General features: G+C 54.2%; 1 protein-coding gene across 2 annotated transcripts in view; it reads right to left on the bottom strand.

Moving 5' to 3' along the window:
• CCN4 (cellular communication network factor 4) overlaps positions 1-25,525 on the bottom strand; it is a 38,430-nt gene extending 12,905 nt beyond the window's left edge. For both annotated transcript variants that reach the window (XM_055314306.1, XM_055314307.1), the window contains exons 1-2: positions 25,299-25,525; positions 3,574-3,853 (exon numbers count right to left, since the gene is read on the bottom strand). In XM_055314306.1, the coding sequence (XP_055170281.1) occupies positions 3,574-3,853; positions 25,299-25,352 (334 nt within the window). In that variant the 5' untranslated portion in view covers positions 25,353-25,525. The remainder of the gene's footprint in view (positions 1-3,573; positions 3,854-25,298) is intronic.
• Positions 25,526-26,691: the final 1,166 nt, after the last annotated feature.

The raw sequence follows: 26,691 nt of genomic DNA, 5'->3' as shown, positions 1-26,691 counted from the left end.
CTTAAAAGGTTAAGTAGCTTGCCCAAGGCCACCCTATTAGTTAGTTATGGGATTGGGATTCGAACTTAGATTGTCTAGTGCCAAAGACCATACATGACCTGTCTACTCCCTCCCTCTTCACACCGGGGAGTCTGAGCCTGGCAGGAGATTGGCCTCCTCCTCTGAGGATGACCGTGGACAAAGCTGAGATAATTTCTACAAGGGAAAGTTAAAACAAAGCAAGAAAACAATGACCCAGAACAGCCGGTCACATTAGAGTCGTTAATGTGGTCCCTTGTTTATTCTCTACAACTGCTTGGGGTTGGTTTGATCAAGCTCCTTAAGTGATGTGCCCAAGGTCACGTAGCCAGCAAATGGCAGAGCCAGCATTCAAAACCCAGGTTTGTCTGCCTGTAAATTGCACGATCCTTCCAGCAAACCACACTGCTCCCAGGCCTGGTCCAGCTGTATTAAATGCAGAGTAATGTTTGTACAACCAAAATAGCCAAAGAGTGTAATTCAGAGGTCACTCTCTGCCCATAGAAGTATTTAGCTTGGCCCACAGAATGTTTTGAAATACATTCTTGGAACATGTTGCCAACATTTACAAATCATACTCAAATCTGGACTTTTAGATTCTCTTGAAAACTGAGCAGAATGGCCAAGACCAAGCTTACTTTTCTGCTTGGCCATGGTGGCTGGCGCCCAGGACCTCTGGTAGCCAAAGCTTGCATTCACTAATTTGCCATAGTTCCACCTTACCCTGAGTTACGTGTGCCAGGGATGTGGCTGCTCATTTTTATGAACTGTCTTGTCTTGGCCTCATTACATACCCATCTTCAAGGACAGGTTTAACCTTTCTTGGGGGAATATCCAGTAGTTGAGTTGACCATTTGCCACAAGACTGTCTTAAGAGGGTCTCTTCTTTCCCTTTCCCCTGCTGGACCCAAGGTGCCTTCCTCTCTATGGCCATCAGACCCTAGCCTCTCCTCTTTCTTGCCTTAGGGTCTCATGAACCCAGATACCCTGGCAGCATTTCTAGGAAGATGTTTGGTAGGACACCAGTGAGTTGTGTGTTTGTGTGTATGTGTGTATGCACATATGCATGCAATGTGTGTATCTGTGAGTGTGCACATGTATGGTGGGGTGGTTGAGTGGTAAAAATCTGCCTGAACAAAACAATTCCCTGTGCAAATAAGTCTCAAAAATAAGAGCTTCTTGTGATATCTCCCATTTTGGAATTTTACGGTGGATGTGAAAATATAAACTCTCGCGGAAGTTCTATATACTTGCTTAACTTCGTTTATTCCAGGGTCTGCAAATCTATGTGACCAGGGAACCATCGGCAAGTGTAATACCTATTAACGTCTGTAGACCAGATTTCTTTCCAGATAAAAGGAAAGGGGGCAGCCTGAGTGGCTCAGCAGTTTAGTGCCACCTTCAGCCTAGGGCCTGATCCTGGAGACCTGGGATTGAGTCCCACGTCAAGCTCCCTGCATGGAGTCTGCTTCTCCCTCTGCCTGTGTCTCTGCCTCTCTCTCCTTCTGTGTCTCGCATGAATAAATAAATAAAATCTTTAAAAAAAAAAAAAAAGGAAAGGGAATACACAAAGGCTCATGGTGAGGGGAAGCTAAGAGGCTGTGGCGAGTGAAAACAGGACCCGAGATACAAAGAGATATGGGTTGTAGATGGATTGGGAAGGTGGTTTCCCAGGCCTTTGGTGGGGAAGGGCAGGCAGGAGAGGTAGTTTCAGGGCCTGCACAATCTCTGGGTTCATGAGAGAATATCTAGAAAGACATGGTGCCAGGCACATAGTAAGATGTCAGTACAGATTTAGAGATTAACTAGTATGATCACAGTGAACTGAGTTACCTTTTTAATGGCCTTGAAGAACAGCTGTAAAAGGGGAAAGAAATGATGAGACAGTCTCATATAACAAAGGGATTCTAGCATAGGAAGGCTCAGCCGGATTTCGTCACCTGGGTATGGGGAGAGATTATATGACTGCATATATATGTATGCAGTCAGTCTCAAACCTGGGTGTGTGCATGAGAATCACCTGGGAAGCTTGTTAAAGGTGTAGATACCCACCTTCACTTCTAGAGAATTTTCCTCAGTGAGTCTGGGGTGGGGCTCAAGGATAACATTTTTCACCAACACATCAGAGGACTCTATGCCGGTGGTGAGGCAAGTTCTCTTTGAGCACACTCTTTTGTGGGGCTAATAGTGAGTCTGAATAAAAGGGAAAAAATAATGGATGGCAGAGTCAAGGATGGTTACTTGGAAAGCTAAAGACAGTCTTGGTAGGAAAGTTGAAGCATGAATCAATCATTAAAGAGCAGAAAAGTGCTTATGATTAACTGTGAGACACAGGTAGGATTGTCTGACTTGGAATTATGGTCATAACCCTCATCAACCACCCACCTCAGGAGACATAATAGGCCAGCTGAGGATAAGAGACGATGCTCTGTGTGAACACGTCATTGGGTGCATATGGAGTCATAGTTATGGAGAAGTCTTGTCTCAGCACTAGGGGAAGAAAGGCGTTGTTGGGTTTATGAGGCTTTGTGTACTTTTTCAGGAGTTGGGCTGCTGTGTCATGATGCCTAGTTACCTCTCTTTATCATGCTGGGTCATGTATTTTGGGTAAATGCTTAGACGATTCAAGCAAAGTGACTACCATTCCAGATAGAAACACGAGATCAGAAAACCCCTGAAAGGAAGTCTCTGGGAACAAAAAAAGGACATGATAAGGCTCTTGAAGAGCAAAGAAATAACAATAGTTGTCCCCCCCAAGCATGAGGATATTATAAAGACTAAGAGTAAAGAAAAAGCAAAGGCAATTGGAACCCCTGGAAAAACAAAAAGCTTCATGAGAAAGAAAATTCAAAAATACTATCTGATGCTTCAGCAACATTATTTGCATAGTCATAATATTTTAAGTACTGATTATTGTATAACAAAAGAATTATGAAAATAATATTGCAAGTTAGGTGATGTGTCCAGTGGTATTGAGGAGTTAGGTCATCGGCTGTCATATAGGAATATTGATAGATAAAATTGATATTTTAAGCCAATCAAGTTATATTAGGAGACATATATTATACAGTGATAACTACGAGAAGAAAGGGCTAAAAAAAGTGTCTGTGGTAACTAAAGGAACATAGGTGTGTAGAAAGGGATGATTGTAGCCTGCTGATTTTATTCTTTTAAGGTTACTGGATTTAAAAAAAAAAACTATATTATTTAAATTTAGAATATTACTAAAATATCTGGAGTTCGATGAGTTTTGGTGCCCCTGAAAGGCATAGGCATCCACGCTTAGAATGAATCCGTGCTTGGGTCTTTCCCCAGTCCCTTTTCCCCAGTCAACCATGGATATGCCTCCAGGACGGAGAAGAGAGCAGGAAGCCAGGCTCTGGAGGCAAGAAGAATGTAGGTATCCCTCCCTCTTCGGGAAGGTCTCAGCTTCTGACCTGTTCTCATGGACTGGAGTAGGGGAGGGGCAGGAGACCGGCCAGGGGAAGGGCTATGGGTGAGGGCTGGAGCTAGAGGTGTGGGGGCTGGCCAGAAGGTAGGGAGGGTCTCACTTACGTGCACACACTCCTATTGCGTACCTCGGGCGGTCCCCACTGTAATCGCAGTAGAGGCCCCGGTGGGGGTCACAGATGGCTGCCTCTGTGCAGTTGTCCCCCAGCTGCTGAGCACACATTTTACAGCATTCACAGCCGTCTGTGATGAGGCTGACCCCCAGCGGGCAGCGGGGTGGGGACGGCGGGCACTCACACGGCCACTTGCAGAATTGGGGGCGTGAAGACGTATCCTCCAGTGGCACGGGGGTGAAGGCCATGGCCGTGGGGGCTGGAGAGAAGGCCTGTGGGGGAACAGCAGAGATAAAGTGCTGCCAGGCAGGGGTTTCAAAGCCCAAAGAGGGCTGGCAATCACTTTCTCATCTTTCTGGTGTTAGAGGTGGACATGAAATTGTTTTCCTACCATGTTTTTGATAGCTGGACATCTCCTTTCTCTTCAGTAAAAAGGACCAAGGAGCCAAGAGGTCAGATAAGATAAGCCAATTTCCCCAGTCCCCCTGCTGGAGGTGGCGGGGCCCAGATTCTCTGTCAGAACCCTGGCCACACTAGGCCTCATGTGTGCTTCCTTCTGTCCTGGAACATCCCACAACCTGGGACGGCACTGAGGTGGTCCCATTTCACAGATGCGGGAGCTGAGGTTTTGTGCAGTAAATGTCTCCTGATGAGTCATGTTTCGAGGTGTGGTTTGTATCCCATCCCCTTTCCTCCGCGGCCCAAAGAGCCACCCTCTTCACTCCAGGTCCTCAGGAGCTTGCAGAGCCAGGTGATTCATATTTGGCAGGAGTTTTAGCCAGCTGACCTATTATCATCATCATCATCATCATCATCATCATCATCATCATTATTGCCATTGTTCTCATTATATCTCCCCTGAGCCCCAGGAAAGGCTGCGGTGGGGTGGCAGCAGGTATACAACCTCAGAGCCCCCTGCACCGGCTCTCCCTGACCCTGTAAAGGGGAGTTGGGCCTAAAGAGCCATCCCTGCACCGAGGAACAGGTAGACAGAATGGGAGGCTGCTCTGGGGTGTCTGTGAGTTTAGGAGTATCAAGCCACCTGTATCTCTGGGAGCCAGTCACCTTCCCACCCCGTCTGGCTGCCTCCCTGAACCCCTATCCTGGACTCTTGCTCTTTGCTCGGGAGAAATGGAATTGCCTGAGGACAGGGAGTGTGCAGCCCGCTTCCAGCCACTGACTCATCCACAGTGTGGTCCCTGCTGGGGAGCATCCTGTCCAGGGCTTCTCAACTGCGACTCCAGAATTCCAAGGTCAGCAGAGGTGGGGCCAGGGCTTCTCGAGGGCCCAAGGAGGAGCCACCTCCTCCATCTCGAACCTGAGAAGCCCTGCTCCGCGGAGCTCAGAGATCTGCATTTGATCCCTGGAATGACACATGCTGACATATGCTGATTCTTCTTCCCTTTTGTCTGAGGAGGAAGCTGAGACCCAAGGAGGCAGAAGGACACGTCCAGGATGACACAATATGTGTCAGGACTGCAACACGGACAACTCTCGTAACTCTCATTTCTACACCCGTTACCTTCGCCCTCTGTTAGCTGAACAACCAACGGTGGCTGGGCTAGCTCAGAGTCTCTCTCAGGTTCTAGGCATTTGACAAGGAGTTTAAAAATTCTCTGATTTTGGAGAACCCACAGCTTATGGGAGAGAGAGACATTTTAAATCACAATGCAAAAATTACGCAGGGGGCTGGGCATCCCGAGGGAGCCCCTGGAGCTCCCTGAAAGTCAGCGCAGGAATCCCTGTGCCTCAAGGGGAGTGGAGTCCACCCCTGCACACTTGGCAGTGAGGACCAGCGGCCAGGAGGCATGATCCAGGTTGAGGGGTTGGAGTCCTTGGGCTCTCAGTTATAAGTCTGGCACATGATATGCACCGTAAATACTGATTTAACAAATGAAAGGCCCTTGAAAATCAAACAGGCAAACCTTGATTTGAAGCTTTTGTCACCTCTGGGCTTGGTTTCAGGGCTCCATCAGTGCCCACGTCTTTCTTACCTCAGGATCTCTGGCGTGAGATTCTCTGTGGCCAAAATGTCCTTCCCGTGTCCCTTCATCTGGGCAGGGCCACTCAGGCTGCACCTTAGAGACTTCCTCAACCCCCCTACCCCAGAGCACATACTCCTGGCTGCTGCCCTGAGAGCACCTGGCATGTGCTGGTCACATTCTGCACACTTGGCAATCAGACCTTTGGGAGACTAATGCAGCCCATGGGGATGAGGACGGGGGGGGGGGGTGGCACACAGTGTCTGGCCCACAGCATGGGGGCCTCTCCCCTCCTTTCTGCCTTACCCTCTCCTCACTGGGGACTTCTCTGCGAGGCTGAAGTCAGAGACCCAGGCCGGACAAGGGAATCATGCCTGCGGTCCCTTCCATTGGCCATGGGTGACGTGGTTTGGCAAAGCCCTGCTGGTAGGGACCCAAGAGCTCTGGAGGTTGGCAGTGCTGGCCCATGTTCACCTGGGGCATGAGCTTCCTGCCCTGCTCACTTTTCCTCAGATATACAATGCAACACAACAAAACCCTAGGCCCTTAATCAATAAAACCAGCCCGATGCACACACTCATGCACACCTCTCTCACTCTGTGGAGAGAGCTTTCCTCGTCATTCTGTGACACTAGAAGGCTCAGAGTTTCCTGAGCACCATGGACTGTCTCTGACCAGTCCCCGGGCCCTCAGCATATATATATATTCTTGGCAGAGGAAATGAAAAAAGCCCTGTCCTCCAGGAAGCCTCCCATGCCTGCCCCAGGCTGTGTTAGAGGGGCTCCCTCTCCTCTACATCGTGAACTGCGAAGGCCTTACTTCTGTCTGTGGGCCTGACACACAGCCCCCAGCCCTCACCAGGACTCTGTAAGTGTTTCCTAGTGGAATGGCTGCAGGGGGATTGCTGACTCCAAAGGGGCTGTGGTGTCACTTGGTACTTGGGACCTCCCATCCTGGAAACTCTCCTCTCAGCTCGGATTAAATTTGAGTGAAAAAAAAAAACATGGGACCTGAGACAGTCAGCGGTGTGTTCCTTCTGTGTGGCCTTAGACAAGCCTCCTAACCTTGCTGGGCCTCGATATCCCCATCTGTGATAGGGCTGCAATAATGTTCCCCTCTAGAAGCTGTGGGGAGGGTGATGGGCTCCGTGTGCAGACACACTAGCAGGCCGGGCACATGGCAGGTTCTCCAAAGCATGACTTGTCCCTTGCATTTCTTTGTGTGTGTGTATGTGTGTGGGGGGGTCCTCCTCCACCCCCACAGGGCTCAGCACAGGGTTCTTGGGGTTGGGCCCTTTGAGCTGAGCTGGGATGGGCTGTAACCAGCCAACCCTGCAGGGACCCCGTGGTCACCATGTATCCTGGGGTCTCCAAGTTAAAGCTCCCCAGAAGGAAGCCTCCTTTCCAGAACCTTCTGGGAGCTCCTTAGGGGGAGCTGGGGCAGCCAGGAACCGGCTCTGGGCGGTCAGCGGAGCCCGGCCCTTGCTGTTGCCGCCACCTGCTGGTGGGAAGCCTCCTAGACCTCCGCCCAGAGAAGAAGGCAGTGGGGGCTGGTGCAGGGGGCGCCAGGGATTCCTGGGCTTGATGTGAGACCCTTGAATCCTTGCTGCCTTGGCCTGTGTTGTCGCCACGAGGGATGGGACTGCAGCTTCTTTCTGATGGCAAATTCTCTGTGTGTGTGCGCATGCGGGGAAGCAGAGGGGTGCCCTCAGGGGCGGACAAGTGTAGTTGGAGAGATGCACCTCGACTCTTTCACGCATTCTATGGATAGATGCTTAGTGAACCCCTACCCTGTGCTAGGCTTTGTGCAAGGCTTGGAGGAAGCCAGGGTGCAGGAGATGCAACCAACAGGCCTCGTGAGCATGGTAGTCGTGACTCAGTGTGACCAGTGCTATAAGGATGGCGCCGCACATTCATGCAGCCCCTTCTGTTTGTTCACCGGGTCCCTCAACACACCTCTAATCAGCTCTCCCTTTGTGCCAGGTGCTTTACTAGGTGCTGGGAAGACAGTGTGTGTGTGGGGGGGTGGTACAGTGGGGAAACGAAGCCAACCTGTAGGAGCAAAGGCCACAAAGGGGTGGCCATGTCTGCTGGGACTGGAGAGGGCTTCTCAGGAGGGTGCTGTGGGGGAATAGAATAGTGAAGGGCGAGCAGGAATAGGCAGCGAGGAAGGGCACAAGCGGAGGGACCAGCAGGTGCAAAGTCCATGAGCAGGGCACACGTGCTTGTGTCTGGGGGCACGGGGAGGATCGTGGTGAGCTGGTGCAGGGTGCAGGCCAGAGGTGGGAGGAGCTGGAGGCTGGAATAGGCCACAATGAGGCCGTTGGCAGATAGGTCAGAGAGGGCCCGGAATGTCTGGCTGGGGTCTCAGGCTTTGGGCTGGGGTCTGCGGTGATCATTCGTTGAAGGATTTTAGCAGAACGATTGATCGGGGCAGATTTGTGTTTTAGAAACATCACACTGTGTCAAGTGTAGTCGTCACCACCTACTGTCCAAGTGACTCTGGAAGTTCACTTTCTGAGCCTTGGTTTTCTCTGTCGTGAAGTGGTGTTCCTACTGCTACTACCCCCACCCTCCAAGGTTCTGGAGCAAGCGCTGAATGAGATCATGGCTACAACTTCTAGCTTGTTCTAGCCAGTTCATTCCGTTGCAGACTGTAGCTCGGGCTGTGACCACCAGGCACCAGTCTTGAGCTGGATCTCGGTTACCGTGGCCCATCCTGCGTCCTGCCCACGGCCTGTTGGTTGGTATCATGAGCTCCACTTTATAGATGGGTGAAGGGGCTTGTTCACGGTCAACATGTCGTACGTGATAGAATTTGGACACAATCCCAAATCCGTGGGGTTCATGCTTTTCCCACTACTGTACACGAAGGAGAATTTTCTAATGGAGGAGACTCAGTTGTTCGATAGTGAGTGCACCATCAGTCGAGGTAATCAAGGAGTAGCTGGACAATCATCTGGGCTGGGAGCTGTAGAAGGGGTGCCTGGCCTCAAATCTTATTACATAGCAGGTGTCAAGAAGCATCCGTCAATAGAATGAATGAGGGGCACCTATGTGGCTCAGTGGTTGAGCATCTGTCTTTGGCTCAGGGCGTGATCCCAGGGTCCTGGGATCGAGTCTGACATCAGGGTCCCTGCAGGGAGCCTGCTTCTCCCTCTGCCTGTGTCTCTGCCTCTCTCTGTGTCTCTCATGAATAAATAAATAAAATCTTAAAAAAAAATAGAGTGAATGAAAGAGTCCAGGGATATTTCCCCCATGACACTGATCCCCCTTGAGGGCAGGAGCCACGTGCCGTGCATTTCCCTGTGCACGTGCACACACACACACACACACACACACACGCACACATGCCCTTACATCATGGCTGGTATCTACTCAAGGAGCTAATTTCCGAAGCTCCTACGACTGATACTGGAGTGTTCATTGTATATGGAGAGCTTTTATGCCCTGTCCCATACAGATCCCGAGCAAATCACAAGGCAGGCCTACTAATTTACCCCAGGGAGGAGGAAACAGAGGTTCAGAGAGGTTGAGTGACGGTGGTACAAGCCACACAGCTAGTCCGGGGTAGGGGTGTGTGTGGGTGCACAGCCAGGATGGAACCAAGCTCGGCCTTGTGCACGAGCCTCAGCCCCTAACTCTTCTGCCGTCTCTGGTCACCGTCCCAGGGTGCTCCCATCACACCCGACCAAAGCCAATGTCCAGAGGCCAGGGGGCTCCGGGAGAGGCTGTAGGATCCCTGAGTGACGTGTGTGCCCCCTCAAGATCGCATTTCATGACCAGTGGGGACAGTAGGCACTCAGGTCCCTGCTGAAGCTGAGGCCCAGCAGTCCAGAGCCCTGTTTCGGGGTCCGTCCTCCTCCATAAACTCCGGCCTGAGCTACGGTCCTGGGGTTGAGTGGACGGGAGAGAACAGGAGCCCATGAGTGGGGCGCCTTGTCCTGCGGGTCCTTGAGTATTCCAGGTGGGGGGCATCTCAGCCCTCCTCTCGGAACAACCTGCGGGGCCAAGGAGAACGGGAAGCCCGCGGTTTCCCTTCTGCGTAGTATTTGTCGGTGGGCCCCGTGCTGGACGTGCTTGGAGCAGCGGGCCCAGAGGACTCGCCGTCCTCCCAGAGCTCACTCTCGCTGTGCCGCCTTCCCGGGCTCCTCATTCCCAGAACTTGGATTTCCCTTCCAGGAGCTTCTACAGCCGATATGGGGCCGGGCAGGCGGATGTGTTCACTAACACCACGAAATGTGCCAGATATGGTGCATTCAGGTGATGAATCCTCATACCAAGCCTTGGAATAACCACCCCAGCTCCACTTAAGCAGTGGGGAAACTGAGGCTCGGGCAGTCTAGGAAGTGGCCCAGAGGCCTGGGCTGTGACGGGTAGAAGGATCTGACTCCACGCTCTGTGCTGGAAGCCTCCGGTTTCCCTTCGAATCACCAGCAAAGCCACAGTCGCCCTCCTACTCCGCACCAAAGCCATCCCCCGAGGTGCATGGTGCCGATGACGTTTGCACCATGTGGCCGCTCCCCAGGCAGGGGCCGCTCGATGACATCAGCTTCTGGTAAAAAGGCCCGTCTAGGAAACCCAGACGGCAGCTGGGATGTGGGGGTGGTGATGCTGACTTCCTAGGGGGCCCAGTCGGTCTTGGAGCCTCCTTTCCAGTGTAACCCCTGCACCTGTGTCCCCAAGGGGCCGAGCCAGCCCACTGTGGGTGTCTCTCGTAGGTTCCTCACCGGGGCACCGGCTCCCTGAGAAGCCAGATAAAGCTGCATCTGTTTGTCTGTCTCATGCACATTTTTTTCTCTTGTATATACTCTTACACACACACACACACCTGCAGGAGATGGGCCACCTTGAACGTCCAGGTTAGCATGGCACGTCCACCTGCCCTTTGCCACGACGATGCGTGGGCCACTGACATAAAGATATTGGTTCTCCTTTTCCATCCAGAACATGAGTGGAGCAAGTGCCTCAGCCAGAGAGCAGAGGTAAGAGGCTCCCCAGACCTCTGTTCACTGGCTTCCTCAGGAACTCACCCGCATCCCAGGGCACGGCACCCTTGCCCGTCCCATGACCGGGGACCAGCCGTCCTCACCGTAGCACCATCCTCATCATGGGGGGTTCGGGGCACAGCAGCAGTGTGTACTCGTGCTGAGCTCAAGTGGATGGTCAGGCCTACTTTGGGAGCGCATCTCTGGCCATTCCCGAACACCACGTGTGACCCGAGGAAACGTCTGGAGCCTCTGTGTCCCAGCTGCACACTAAGGGCCTTTGTCCTGGGCTCTGCTGCCTGACCGGGCTGCGCCCCCGGCCCCCACCAACCCCACCCCATGCCCCAGCCTGTGCTGCTGGGCTGAGTGCAGGAACCAGGGAGCTTGGGCCCCTCGCCCATGTTGGGCCCTCGTCTCTGTGGACAACGAGCACAGGACTTCTGTGATGCTTTGTTTTTAAGCTAAAACCTTGTCATTCTGTTCTTACACCCATTCCTAGCCATAGGTGCTTGGGCAAACCCCACAGAGCACAGAGGGTAGTTCAGGCCACTGGCGAAATGGGAAGGTCTGGAGGCAGCCCTGTGTCTGCCCAGAGAGCCCTCTAGGATCGCCGGAACGGGACTTTCCTCCTGGGGCCGAGGCTCTTCCTGGAACCCCTGGATGCTTGGCTGACCCTTGGGACACCCTGAGGCTCGTACAGGCTCCCACTTTCTCTTCTGGTTTTGGAGTCTCTCCCTGCATTCCCCAGCACAGACCGGAGCTATGCCCAAGCCCTGTCCCCCGCCCCAGGCAGCTCTGCTGGGGTCCTTCCATCTGCCTTGAGCTATCCGAGCCAGGGTGGCTGGGCCCATTCTACAGATGGGAAACTGATCTTTGCCAACACACTATCATATGGGGCCCATGTTGGGTTTTCTAACAGCGGAAGCTAAGAGGGGAAAACAAAACAACCATTGTTTTGCTTCCCTACGTGGGTGCCCAGTGCTCCCTCGGCCACAGCCTGGTTTTGGCCGGTCCCAGCTGCTCAAGCCCTGACACCATCCTCACCAGCTGCACCTCCATCCAGTGACCTCTGCTGACAACCAGGGCAGCCTCTACAAATAGAACCACTTCCTATGGGGGTTCCCACGTCAGAACCACCTCAAGGCCTTAGTAGACACTAATGTGTGGCCGCTGACCCCAGATAGCCTGACTTCGATGCTTTGGGCAGGGTGTGCAGAGGTCGGGAACAGCTGATCTACCTGTTAGGATACAGGTTCCCGACCCCCCACTTCGAATACTCGCCTTCGGTTCTTCTAGGAGGGGCTGAGAATCTGTATCGGGGCCTGCATCTCTGGTGAGTCTCCGGAATGGGAAGCCTGTCTTCGAGCGCTGGGCAGGGGAAGGAAAGCTGTGGGGGCTCCAGGCTGACCTCCTCTTCAAACATGTGACTTCTGTGGGTCACCTGCTGACGCCCTGCCCCGCCTTCCACAGCACCATCCACGTAGACCTGCAGGACGCGTGACATTCCCTGACTTCACACGGATGCTCTGCTGGGGATCCAGGCTTCGTGCAGCTCATTGAACATGATGGCTTTGCCCTTAGTGTTTTATGAAAGTCACTGGAAGACTCGGAGAAGTAAAAAGGGAGCAGCTCCTCATGATAGGTCCCTAAGGGTCTGCTGTGGTCTGCAGGTGTGTGGCTCCCTCTGCCCCCCAAATTCATGTGTTGAGATGCTAACATCTAAAGGTGACTGTCATAGGGGGCGGGACTCTGGGAGGAGGGGAGGCCATGAGGTGCAGCCCTGGTGAATGGTGGGGGGATAGAGCCCTTATGAAAGAGACCCCAGAGAGCCCCCTCACCCCTTCTTCCATGTGAGGACACAGGGACAGGACACCAGCCGTGAGCCAGGAAGAGGCTCCTCATCAGAACATGACCACGCAGGCACCATGATCTCCATCTTCCTGTCTCCAGAATCTGGGAGAAATACATTCTGGTTGTTCATAAGCACCCCTGGGTCTGTGGTATTTTGTTATAGCTGTCCCTAAACGGATTAAGACAGTGCCAGACACTTGCCCCTCTGGACAGGGACGGTGATCTCGGGGTAAAAGAAATGAATTGATCCCTTCAACTGTACTTCCTATGAAGCAAATGAAAATTAGGGGATGGGGGGGTGGGTGGGAAATTAAAGCCCCTGTAGGAAATGTTGCTAATGTAGTTTGGGAGATGCTGTTTAAAGATGAGCGGTAACTGGATTTTAGGGTGTCTCGCAGCCCCTCGGAAAAAGGACCCGGGGACAAGGGAGTTTAACAATTTGACTTGCATTATGGCAGCAGGCAAGGGAGCAGAAAGGGGGAAGCTGGCCGTGGCAGGGAGGGGGCACCCGGGGAACTGAGATGTTGTGCTTGATGATGAAGATGGAGCCCACCCGCTTCCCAGCATGTGGGTGCTTCATCGGGGACAGGGGCGCTCGCGTGAGAGGCGCAGCATCAAGACCACGATGCAGGGTGGTGAGGATTGTAATGGGGTTGAGCCCAAGCTGCCCTGGACCCCGGGAGAGGAGATGGGAACCTCTCGGGGAGGGGGTTGTTTTTAGGGAAAGGCTGTTCCCCTGCCTCCTTGAGGCCCGTACTGAGCATGGTTCGCCCTGGAGGCAAGTGCTCAGTGCCTGGAAGGGATGGTCCTAGAGCCTGGCTCCTCCGCGTTCAGGAGGCCACACCTAGATGCCCCACAAGGGGGCATCCTTGAGACAGAAATGGTCGGCGGGGACCCCGAACTGTTCTGGGGCCTGAAGGAAAGAGCTGCCTTGCCTCTTCACCCCGTTACTGAAATGAGGGCCCTGTGGGGAGTGGAAGCATGAGCTCTGGCCCCAGAGCTGTGGGGCCCCCATGGCCCAGTTGCCTTCCCCACCATTGTGACCTCCCTGTCCTAGGGGAGTCACAGTGTAAGCGGCGGGGGGACCCCTATTTCCTGAGCTCCTCGTAGGACAGCACCCCTAGGGACCTGTACCCGTGATCCTGGTGGGGGCTGCCCTTCAGGCGGGAAGGTCTGAGCTCCCTTAACCCTAAAGTCAGCAGGCCTGAGTGTGGGGAGGACCCAGCACCGCCCAGACCCTTCCCTGTCTGGCTCTGGCCGTCCCCAGGCTGGACTTCCCAGGGACCAGAGGCCCCGCAGCTGACGCAGCGTTGGCCACGGTGCAGGTCATGGGGTGTGCAAGAGTTTTTGGGATTTTCTGCTAATTGGCTTTATAAGCATGCAGTCTTGTGAGCTTCTGGCAGGGGAGGAGGACTCCACTGTAGAGGACAAGGCTCCAAGGGTCAGGAAGCCAGACTTCTTTCCAAATAAGGAGAACCTTGTGTGTCTGTTCATTTGCTCATTCGTTCGTTCATTCATTCATTCATTCATTCATTCATCAACTATAGGAAGCATCTCTTCAATTCCAAGTACGAAGCCTCTGGGAGCACCCAGCCTTCTGAGGGGAGTAACTGCATCCCGAGCAAGGGTTGCAATCTGCTGCCCAGCAACCACAACTGGCCCACTGCATCTTGTAAAAAATGGATTTCCCATTTTCAAAAAGTTGGAAAAAAAAAAACCAACAAAAACAAGGCAGGAGACCCCGTAGCCCACAAAGCCTCGCTTATCTGCCATCCTATCTTCTATGGTTTGCTATGGGAAGGTTTGCAGGGTCCCGGGACAGAGCGCCTGCCCGGCGTACAACCGCTGACCCCTGCGGTGCCCGCACCAAGCGGCAGGACTCTGTGCCCGCGCTGCACGTGTCAGCAGCTTCAAGACCTGTTCGCTCTTCCCTCGAGACAGGCGTCATATTCACCGAAGTCCCGCCTCTCGCGCCTTTCACCAGCATCAGCGATCACCCAGCTTCCTTGAGCTTGCTTTATCCGTTACTCCCACCTACTCGCATTTTTTCCTTCCCCTGAGGATTTCAGAGCATATCCCAGACACCGCGCGTGATTGCACCCAAAATTCTGGAGCACGCGCAAAAGCAAGAGAAATTCTTAGAGCAGGCCACCCCCATACAACGATTTCCCCCAGTGAGATTAGTTACGACGTTGTAATTTCCTCCAGTTAGTGCTCGGTCTTTGGTCCTCATTCAAATTTCACGGATTGTCTCCAAGATTTTTTTTTTTTAATCAGATGGTTTTTTCTGAATCAAGATCGATGCAAGTCTACAAGTGGTTCTGTATTTTGCCGTTCAGGCCTCTCTTACTCGTTTTCACTCTACCTAAGTCATTTCATCCTTGTGACAACCCTAAGAGGCAGGTGACTTTTACAATCAGCTTCTCCCCATGTGCAGATGGGTAAACTGAGTCGCAGATAATTTGCCCAAGGCCACCAGCATATGGAGGAGGTGGGATTTGAACCCAGTGGCCACTCTGCACAGCATTTCAGCAGAGTCTAAATAAAGGGCTGTGAGAGCAAGACAAGAAGGCAAGGGCCGGGGCAGAGGAGTGGGGAATGCTTCTTGGGGAGGCATCATTTGCCTTGTGTCCAGAGGGGTGATGACTGAGGATTGACCAGAAGGCCAGGAAGAGCATGGGGCAGAGGAACCGCATGAGCAAAGGCAGGCAGGGAGCAGTGATGCGGCACGGCACGGGAGTGACCAGTGCTCAGTGTTGGGGCCTAGGGTTCGGGGTACGGAGACGGTAGGCTGCGGCCACGGTCAGGAGACCTAAAGGGCCATACCTGGGACATGTGCGTCCCCCAAGTCAGCCAATCCGTTGTGCCGGGTGATGATCAAAACCACCCTGTGAGGTCAGCCCTCATGGTCTTGATTTGACAGATGGGGAAACGGAGGTCCCCCCAAGGTTAAGAGGCGCAGCAAGAAAATCATGCACTCTGCTCTTCTGCCTCTGGTCTCCTAATCCTCCGAGGACCTCTAAGGGGCCCTTCTCTTGCCCAATTTCCAGTCATCATGTAATTTATCAAAAGGAACTGGGGGCTTTCCATGCGCCAGGGCTGGAGGTGGCAGTGGCTATGGGGCGACCAGGCTGGAGCTGGCTCTGGAACAACAGCCAATATAGACAAGGGTGGAAAAAATCACCATCTGCTGAGGTTAGGCCTGTTCTTCAACCAGGGAAGAGGGAGCAGCTGCCTGTTGGGGCTGAGAGAACCGTCTTCAGCTCCTAGACCCGCACCTGGAGGTGGGAAGCCCCGGGTCCCAGGCCCCTGGCGCTGTGACTGTGGCCTTGATGAGCCACTTGCTCGCCCATTGGGCAGGTTGGGATGAGGCAATCCTCTGGCGCCTCCCAGCACTGCTGGCAGGCTGAGCAGCCTCCGATCGCGCAGGACCTCCCTCCACCATCCGGAGCCTGACCTCAGCCCCCTTCCCTTCTCCTGGATCAAGTCTGACTCAGTCTGCGAGGGTGGACGTGGGCCAGGGCCCGGCACACAAGGAGACCCCTGGGGACAGGTCCCACCAGCCATGTATGGAGAACAAGGTGGTGATTTTGATGCTCCGATGGCAAGAAGATCATTGGTAAAACCCTGCCTCAGTTTCCTCCTCTGCAGAATGAGGATGATAAGAACCCCTGCTGCAGAGAGCCCTCCTGTTAGACTAAGTGAGGTACATGTGTCCCCAGCTCACAGTGGGGATCCCACAGGGGGTGGTGCTTCCGGTTGTTTAAAAGCAGGAATTTGCAAGGGTCAGGATGAGGCTCCCTGGAGCTCAGGGACGGAAGCAGCTGTCAAGGATGTCGACAGGTGTGTGCATGTGCGCATGAGTGTGTGTGTGTGCACACTCGTGTATGCTTGTGTCTCTGTGTGTGTATGCCAATGTGTGTGTATGCCAGTGTGTGTGCACATGTATGCCTGTGCCTCACTATGTATGCCTATGTGTGTATATATGTGTGTGCACATGTATGCCTGTATCTCTCTGTGTGTATGCCTGTGCACACGCATGTGTGTCTGTGTCTCTGCGTGTGTAAGCCTGGGCATGTGCACGTGTATGCCTGTGTCTGTATGCCTGTGTGTGCACATATGTATGCCTGCATGCGTGCATGTGTGTGCACACGTGTATGCCTATGTCTCTGTGTGTGTATATGCCTCGGTGTGTGTGTGTAAGAGGAAGGTTTAAAGGACAGTGGCCACTGGACAGATAGACAGCTGTAGCCCCAATCCATGAGGCCCCCGCTCTCCAGCTTTGCTCTTCCAGAACTCTCTGCAGGGCCTCGAAGACAACCCCCGCTAACACCAGAGCACCTTGATACTTATTTGCTCCCCCGTTTGTGGCTGCCCAGTCTCCTGCACATGCGCTCAGCACCTCCTCTGCTCTCTCTCTCTGGGTCACAGGGGCTCAGTGAGCCAGACTTTCAAAGTCCACTTGACAGACGAAAGGCTGAGGTCCAGCTGGGAAGCGGCCGAGTGGGCTCTGGCCCCGGGCCGTGCGCTGCCACCTGCCCTGCCTCGCCACGCCGTCCAGCACGGGCAGGATGGGTTTCCTGCCTGCATTTTGGATGGAGAAACCGGGGCCCAAAGACTGAATCAGGGCCTGACTAGCACGGGGCCTTTGGACCCCTGGTCTGGGTTGTGGAGGGCAGCCTGTGAGTTCCTGCTCACCGTTCAGCCCTCTTAGCCATCAGGCCTGGTCCCTACCATCAGATACCCCGTCCCCTTCCCTGGCACAACGTCTCCACTAGAAAGGTCAGTGTCGCTCCTTCCCTCCCTCCCCATCCCCTCTACACCCAACCTGCCCAGCCCTTCTGGTTTTGTTCATTCACTCACTCATTCATTCCTTCAACCAACACCTATAATGTGCACCCACAGTGACTGCTGAGCTGCATATGGCAGGTGTCAGGTCCAGAGGGGGGATAGCACAAGCAAGGCCAAGGGTAGGGCACAGCAGGTGCCAGAGCCTGGGGCTGTGTCCTTGTGGGAGGTAGGAACATGAGGCAGGGTGGCTCATCCATGGGGCGAGGCCAGCGGAGAGCTGCGCAGTGACCTGTGTCCTTCTACCAGGGCAAGAACCAGCAGCTGTGGGCACCTGCTGGCAGCTCCTCCTGGTGGAAGCCAAGGGAAGCTTCCTGGAGGATTCCAGTTACAGCAGCATGGATTCCATGGGCAGAGAAGTGGGGGAGAAGGCATCGGGCAGAGGGAACAGCAGGAGCATCTGCATCACTGGGAGGACACTTGCATATTTGGGACAACAGCCCTTGTATTGGGAAGAAGGTGACCGAAGGCATTTCCAAAGGATGAGGCTGGAAGGCAGGCTTGGCCAGACTCAGAGCGAGGAACCTGGTGGGACTCTGTGGTGCACCCAGCTCCTTCTCTGGCATGGTGACATTTAGTCAATCCCTGTGTCACAGGAAACTGAGACTCTAAAGGGCTAAGTGAGGTGCTCAAGATGATTCCCTTCCTAAATTCAAATTCCTTGGTTTCCTCCCAATCATCCTGTCAGCAGAATTCACACTCTTCTCTCCAAGCTCCACGCGTGGGCTTGAGCCTCCAGGTCGGAGGGCATCTGGAGGGGATCCAGAGGGAGGTGCTGGATGGAGGGCCCTGCTGAAGGTCCCAGTGCTTTCACTGGCAGCTGGGAGGAATGGGGAGCCAGAGATAAGGGTGGATGATGGCCCCAGGTTTCTGACAGGGGCAGATGGAGCCATTCTCCCCAAGATGGGGAGGCAAGTGGGGACTTAAGTGCTCCAAAGTCACTGTTACCTTCAAGGGTGTCTCCCAAACTTGCAAGACCTCAAGGTTCCTCTGTGCTGGGAAGTGTTAAAACTCTGGAGTCCTGGACCCCTGTCCAGCCCGATGCAGTAGGCCTGGGGGTGCCTGGGATTGCTCTTTGGAGGTAGTACTTGAGAACCCTCAGGACCAGGCCTGACTGGGGAAGCCCTCAGACGGTGGGACTCGGTGGAGATTAAGCTGGTGGAGTGCTTTTTGGCTTTATGAGACCTGCGATACACTCTGAGTGCTGAAAGACGAGACAGGAAGTCAACTTTGAACACCTCGAGGGGAGGATGCATGTCTGGAGGGTCATCCCAGAGCATGGGACACCCATTTCAGTGCCAGGGCCAGTGATGTGTGCCCGTCCTAGAGCAACAGCATGGGAATCACAGCCCGTGAGCCCTGCTGCTGGTGCCATGTTGGGTCGCCCAGTGAGTGGGTGAATGGACCCTAGGACTCTGGATGCTCCAGTTGGAAGCAAGTTTAGGAGTCAAGTCCAACCTCCTCATTTTTAAAACCAGAAAACAAACACTGAGAAGGCAAGCATCCAGGCCAGTCCACCATCTGCCCCAAGGACAGGGTGGCACATCCTTGCTCTCTCAGAATATTCCTCCAATCTTCACCCCCTGACCCATCCTGCCCCAGGCGGGCTTATAGCACACACCCTTTCTATCACTTCCAAGACTCAATGAAAGATCTGGGAAAGACAGGGCTGGACCCTTCCCTTCCTCTTCTTGGGGCCCCAGGTTCTCATTTCCTCTCCCTCCTCCCGCCCACCCCTACCGGGGTTAGCAGATCCACAGTTGGTGTCTCAAGCCTGGACTTGCCTCCAGACTGGGGGCCTTGGGGTGGGTGGGCACAGATGATATCACATCCCCTGGAATGTCCATTATTCATGCTTTGAGAGGCATGGTTCCTTCTCATCTGGTTCTGTCTCCCTTTCCCCCTCCGCCTCCCCCTTTCACAGAGAGGAGGAACAGGACGACAGTTGGTGGATTAGCAGAATGTCAAGGCTGGGCGAGAGACAGAAGTGATTTTTGAAATCCAGTGTGTGTTAAGAATCACCAGGGTGCCAGCTGACATGCATGTACCTGGGGGCTCTTCCCAGGAATTCAGGCTCAGAGTCTTGGAATTAGTATTTTTTCTCCTGAAGCTCTCTGAGCTTCCTTTTGGATTCCTCAACATCCTCCTCTCTGATAGCGTAAAAATCTACCTCCAACACATGAGCCATTCTTGACAGTGGAACAGAGATGACCATGTATCATCATTTCTCTAGAAATAAGAAGGGCCTAGGTGCACAGCAAGGTGTCAGCATCCATGGAACGAGCAAGTGGGTGGGCTATGAAACCGTGGATGGCATCAAGGGACTCAGGGTTGTAAGACCCAACTCTCAACTACAAGCACCCTCATTTATCATTACCACCACCACCACCATCAGCACCATCAGCACCACCACTGTCATCTTTACCACCATCACCACCACCACCACCACTATCATCATAACCACCACCGCCACCACCATCATTATCACCACCTCCATCATCATCACCTTTATCACAGCACCACTATCATCATCACCACCACCACCATTATCACCACCCCCACCATCAGTACCATCATCACTACCACTGTCATCTTTACCACCATCACCGCCACCACCACCAACAACACCATCATCACCACTGCCACCAACATCACCACTACCACCATCATCATCACCACCACCACCATCAGCACCATCTTCACCACCACTGTTATCTTTACCACCATCATTACCAACATCACCACCACCAGCACCACTACCACTAATATAATAACCACCACTGCCACCACCATCATTATCACCACCTCCATCATCATCCCCTTTATCACAGCACCACGGTCATCATCACAACCACCACCATCAGCACCATCATCATCACCACTGTCATCTTTAGCACCATCACCACCACCACTACCACCATCATAACCACCACCACCATCAGCACCATCACCACCACCACCATCATCATCACCACCTCCATCATCATCACCTTTATCACAGCACCACTATCATCATCACCACCACCACCATCAGCACCATCATCACTACCACTGTCATCTTTAGCACCATCGCCACCACCACTACCACCATCATAACCACCACCACCATCAGCACCATCACCATCACCACCACCACCATTATCATCACCACCATTATCATCATCACCTTTATCACAGCACCACTATCATCATCACCACCACCACCATCAGCACCATCATCATCACCATTGTCATCTTTACCACCATCACCACCACCACCACCACCACCACCATCATCACCAGCTTCATCATCACCTTCACAGCACCACCATCATCTTCACCACAGCCACCATCAGTATTTTTCTCTCCTATGTGATAATCCATCCATGCTGATTGACTCCTTCAAAATGTGCTAAGAAGCTGGCAGGATGTAGAAACCTTGGGAGCTTCAGGAGACCAACTCAGCCCTGAGCCTAGCACAGTCCACCAGTAAGTCTACCCCTCCTCTCGCCCACCTGGTGCTGGGTCTGGGGTCTTTATGAACCCCTGCTCATTTGTTCAGACCTGGCACTTGCCTGCAACCAGTGCTTCCACTCAAGCTGGGGCCCCCAACCCTGCTATTGGAGTGAAGTGAATCACGTCCCCACTTCCCCTTGGCTACGCTGGGGCTTCCCATGCTTTATCTCTGTTTCATTCCTTAATCTTCTCAATAACCCAAGGAAACGAGTGCTAATATTACATCTTTTCACAGATGACAAAACTGGCTCAGTGGATGAGCTGGGATTAGAACCCTTAATATCTTGCCCCCCTCCACCTATTAAAACCCATGTATGGGCACTTAGCGTCTTCCCAGGCCAACACGGTCTAGTAATACACTACGTGGACCAGATATAGAATCTTACATTTCCTAGTAGCCAGAAAACTAGTAAGAAACCAGTGAAAGTCAGTTTCATGTTCTATTCATTTAACCCAACATATTAAAAATATTCTTATTTCAACATGGAGTCAATAGAAAAATCACAGTGAGCCTGTGGTGCTCCTGTACTCGTACTGAATCTTTGAAATCTGGTTCTACATCTCCCTTGGGATGGAGCCTCATTTCAGGCACCCAGTGGCCTCCTGTGGCAAGTGGCCATGAGGGACAATGCCAGTATGAGGATGCTGGTGGCTTCATAGGTGTGGCCTTCAAGTGAGCTGCTGTACTTAGAGTGCTTGGGATACAGTGAACACTTCATCCGTTTTTACCTTCATTCTCATCAGCGTTACTGAGTCACCGGGAGCTCCAGGGGTGTTGAGTGAATGTACCATGTGCCAAAGCCTCGCTCTTAGACATTCACAGTATTGTATGGTTTGAGCTCGAAACTTCCTTCCTTGCTCTGCTTCCCTGGCTGTGGTTGGCAGGCCTCCCAGCCCCTCCTGGGACTCCAGCCTGGCCCATTGCTGTCTTGCTTCCCTCTCTCCCATGTGGAGCTCACAGTATGTGTAACGGCCCCTCCCTGTGCCCCGAGAGATGGCCAAGTCTCCTGGGAGGAATCCCAGGCGCAAATCCTTGTACAAAGCCAAAGGCAGCCTCCTGGCATTTGGCTGCTTTGCTGGCCTGGGGCAGGGGCCTCTTCTAAAAGCTGGGGGGGAGGTGAGTCTGCCGTCGGGCTGGAGGTGCAGCCTCACCCACAGTCAGGGTCTGGTTCTCCAAGGAGCCCATCCCAGAGGGTGAAGCTTTGCCAAGAGCCGTGCCAGATGGAAAGCTCCTGGTGGTGCCGCACTCCCGCCAGCATCCCCGGGACAGACGGCAAGTGGGGCAAGCCGCAGCCCCGAGCCGACCAGCAGAGCGTCTAAGTTGCAGGAAGAGGCTCCAAGCAGGGGCCTGGGGTGGGGTTTGAAATGTTGGCTCAGATCCAAAGCCGTGGACAGGGGGTATAGAGGAGGCACAGCGTTTATGTTATGTTCTCACATTTTTAAAAGGGCAGCGCCGCATGCCGGGCCACACCACCCCGCGGTCGGTCCCGGGAGCGGGGAATGAGCTTGCATCTCATATACCGTACACGTGCATCCGTGTGCCATCACACACACCGTGGCGATTTACACACTCAGATGAGCCGCGATCTCTGACACACGTGCGCACGCACGCCCGTGCATATCCCCCCATGCGTTTATATGGCAGACGGGACGGTGGGTCTCACCTACACACTGACAACCACAGACCTAACATGTGCCTGGGGACTTACTGGCACATAGTTTGCTTCCCCCAGTCCCAGGCTTCTGAGAGCCTTCAGCAGGGAGCTAGTAGGGCCGAGGTGGTGAGCCTGGATGAACGAGAGAAGACAGTGAGACCCAGAGCCGGTAAGGGACCTGCTGAAGCTGGCCCAGCCCTGGCAGAGCTTGCACCCAGCCTCTCTGTCCTGGACACCTCCACCCCTGCCACCTGTCTTCCCCACGGCAGGGGGGTGGCTGTTGTGTCTCTCTGGCCTCTACGTGCTGTAGGAGCAGAAACCATGGGCCTCTCATTTCTATACGGCTACGTGGGCCAGCTAGGCCGCAGGCTGTGCGGCACAGAGCGGCACCTAGGTTCAAAATTGCCAGCTGTGTGACCTCAGGCAAATGACTGAACCTCTCTGACCTTCAAGTTTCTGCATCGGCAAAGAGGGGTCATCACGTCTGCTTCATAGTATTGCTGTGAGGGCTTTAGGGGGTGCTCGGTATATGCTAGTGAGTGTCTGCTGGGTGACCTGAGGAAGGTCTCATATGCACAGGCCCTTGGCCCGGGCCGTTGGTTGCACCCACTAAACGTAGCCTCTTTCTCCTAGCTCAGGGTGGGTAGTGTCCATGTAGAAGGAACAGAAGAATAAAGAGATGGAAAAACCAGTCAAATCTGTAAAAATCCCGTCACGCCTTGATCACAGATCACATTCCCAAGGAGGCTCCGTGGAGTTTCTGAGCTCGCTGCCCTGTCCTGCTCAATTTCTCTCTTCCTGGTTGGCATCTTGCTCCTTCAATTCCAGAACGTTCAGATGGCATTTCACTATCTGATAGGGCAAGTCTTCCCTCAGAACTCTGCTTCCTCAACATGTTTCCCTCGGCACATCTCACAAACCGTTCCTTCCATATGAACATCTATAATCATTTTTCCATGAAAATCCCCCAGGGCCCCGGAGGAGCTTGCATTCCTGTTCTATGTTAGTTAGCAGAGGAAGGCCATGTATGGCGTTTGGCTAGAGAGCAAAGCCCTGGTCGCCATCTGTCTCACAGGCCTCACGGGGGGCGTTAGGATGCTCCAAGAGCTCTCATGCTGGGCTTTGTCTGGGATCCGGACGCCAATGTGGGCTGGGTCGTGTTGGGGGCCCAGAGAAGGTCCCCGAGTGGCGGCTGCACAGAGGAGAGGTGCCCCACTGCCTCCCAGGAGCCTCCCCTCCATCCTGCTCTTCGGGTCTCTCTGGATTCTGGGCTCCCATGCTGCAGGTTCCCCTGGGATCTGGACCCCTCTCCTCCCCAGCACCCCCCATCCTGGGAGGTAACGGGCTCCAACGTACTTGGACCTGCCTACAGCTTCTTTCCTCCTCTTCGCTCAGACTCCTGCGACCCTGCCCCTCTCACCTCTTCTCCATCTACGCCTTGTCCTCCCAACCCTAGTAACCCCCAATAAAGGCTGCTTTGGCTCTCCGTGGTTTGCTCCAGTCTGTAGGAAATGCTCAGATGCTTTGCCCCTAAGCTAGGAAAGCTCTGGAAGAAAGAGCAGGATTTGGCGGGCGGGGGAAGATCTCAATTTGAGCCCTGGCCACTTACGAATCGTGAGACCCTGGGCAAGTCCCTTGCTTGCCCTAAGCAGCTGTTTCTTTCTTCCGTAAAATGAAGTTAGCATCGCTTTTTGCAGCACGGCTTGGCACCAACCATGGGTGGGTCCCATGAAAGCTTTAAAGGATTTCGCAAAAAAATAAATTAATTAAAATAAAGGATTGCACAACCAACCACGCAGATGCACCCCTGCCCTCCTCAAACATACTACGGCGGCACCTGGAGAAGCATCCATCCCCCAGCTCCAGAGGCAACTGGGCTGGGTCGGCTCTCAGCCTCAGATCTGGCTAAATCAGAGCCCGGGACTCTGAGCCCGTGGGCGAGTAGCTCTACCTTAAGCCTCAGCTTCCTCATCCACAAATGGGGCACATTGATCACCAAAGAAGCTGCCAGGGCTCGTGGGTAATGAAACCCTTCTTGCCACCTTCCCTCTGTCTCTTGGCGTCACCATGGGCAGCAGGCGCTGGCCGGGGCTGTGGGATCTTGGATTCAGGAGCTCTTCCCCGCTGCCCACCTCCTGCCTGCCCTGGGCCTGAGTCTACACCGCAGCCAGCAGGCTGGCTGTGTGCTGCCACGTGTCTTGCTTCCCTGGCTTCTCAGAGAGACCCTCTTCCTCGGCTTTGAAGGAGAGCCCTGGGACAGGGAGAGGAGAGAGAGCACGCGCAGGATCCCCCGAAACAGCCAGCTTCATGTCCGGGGCCCCAATGTGCATATGCCCTGCGCTGTAGGTGGCTGTGCCAGCCCGAGGCACCCGAGGCTGGGGTTCAAAAGCGTCCACAAACAGTGTTTGCCCAAAAGCAGCGGGTGTCTTCTGACTCCCCTACTTGTAGTATGTCTAGCACCTGGAGCCTTATTTTCCAAACCCAAAACTTGACAAGCCTCCTGCCGACTTCTTCGCTGTTCAGGGAGGAGTGACTGGCCCAAGGTCACACAGCCAGCCCGGGCGCAGCTGGGACTGGGGTCCAGGGCCCCGACTCCCCGATCCACCAAGTGCCCCCTTTCTGCTGAGTTTCAGGTGTGAAAGGCGGGCGTGGAGCACCTGTTTGCTTTGTGCACCCCCTGCCCACCCCCGCTCACCCCCTGCCACCGCGGGGGGCTGCCCCCTTCCCGCTGCACAGCCCCGTCCTCCCCCTGGGCTTGGCCCTGGCCTCTCCGTGGGGGCCAGTCACTTCCAGCTCGCCCCCACGCTCCCAGCCCCCCTGGATCTGCCCACCCACGTAGCAGAACCGGCGGGAGAAGGGATCTGGGTCCCTTCTCTGAGCCCCTCCAGGCGGGACTCACCGTGGCGGCTGCTGCTGTCACTGCTGCCAGCGTCCAGGGCAGGAACCACCTCATGCCTGGAAGTCAGCGGCAAAGGCATCGACGGAGCAGCCCAGAGGATCCGGCCGCCTCTCGGGGGAGCTGGGCCGAGAGACTGGCCTGGCCCATCAGGAGCACCAGATATGCCTCTTCCCACAGCCTTGGGGGGGGGGGGGTTATTAAAGCAAGATCTGACGTCAGAGTTAAGGATAAACCCTGCATTTTCCTCTGAAAAAACTTTTCCTGCCTCTCTCTCTCTCTCTCTCTCTCTTTTTTTCTCCTTTCTTCCCTCTGTCCCCACCTCCTGCCCAAGCTTGGCCAGCCTCTCTGGCTCTGACAGCTCTTAAAGGGAAAGTCACAGGGCTGTGATTTCACACTGGGGCAGTACATTCTCACGGAAGGGGCTGGGGTCATCCAGCCCAGGTATTTCCCAAAGGTGGGGAGGGGTAAACCAGGGGAGGGTGCCAGGTGGAGGGGGGGATAGGGTTACCCTGGCGGCCGGGGGAGGGGGCCTTGAACATGCTCCCAGAGGAGGCGAATAAGCTCCCTCCCATTTCTTCAGGCTGCTCCTACTTCTGGTTTTCATTTGCCATCATTCATTCTTCTCTCCCTGGCTGCACTCAAAGGAGGATGGCTCTGAGCTGCAGCCATCTAGAAATGATAGGAATTTGCGAATGAACTCAGCTCCGGGGCCCAGGTTCTCATCAGCCCTCCCGACAAGTTAAAGCCACGGTGGCGGTGGCGTTTGCAGGCGCTGACTTTCTCTATCATCAGCCCGAGAGGGCCTTCAGGTGCTGGCACTGTGTCCCCCCAATCCGGGCACTTGTTATCACGGTGGGTTTGGGTGCCTCACCTTGTCCATGCTGGAAGCCGCCACATGGGTGAGGGGTCCCCACTGGGGTCCCCGCCTACCCTCAATCCAGCTCCTCATCCCTGCGTGGATCTCAGCAACCACCTCCTGACTGGCCCTGAGCCTCCCCTCTGTGTCCTCTACTGCTTCCCAGAGTCATCAGAGCAAACCTCGGAAAACAGAACCGAGATCTCACCTGGCCACAGCCTCCCAGGGGCCTGCCCACGGACTGAGACCTCCCTGCACGCTTCTCTTACCACTCGGCCTTGCTGCTTCTCTCACATCCCAGTGAGGTCCCATCTCTGGGCCTCAGGGAGGCTCCCTACCCTGCAGTTCCCGTAGCAGTCACTCCCCCTCTTCTCTTTTCCTCCAACCTATTTAAGGGGACATGGAGCGTGCACGGCTGCTCAGTGGTGGTGTAGGTTTGCGTCATGGAGAGTGACTTTGTGACCATTGACATGACCCCACAAGAGGTGATCCTGATGGTCTTTCCATTTATTGACCTGGGGCGGAGTCTCCTGCCTG

This window comes from Nyctereutes procyonoides, unplaced genomic scaffold (genome assembly GCF_905146905.1).
Source record: "Nyctereutes procyonoides isolate TBG_1078 unplaced genomic scaffold, NYPRO_anot_genome, whole genome shotgun sequence".
NCBI lineage: Eukaryota > Metazoa > Chordata > Mammalia > Carnivora > Canidae > Nyctereutes > Nyctereutes procyonoides.
This window is presented reverse-complemented; position numbering and strand designations above follow the sequence as displayed.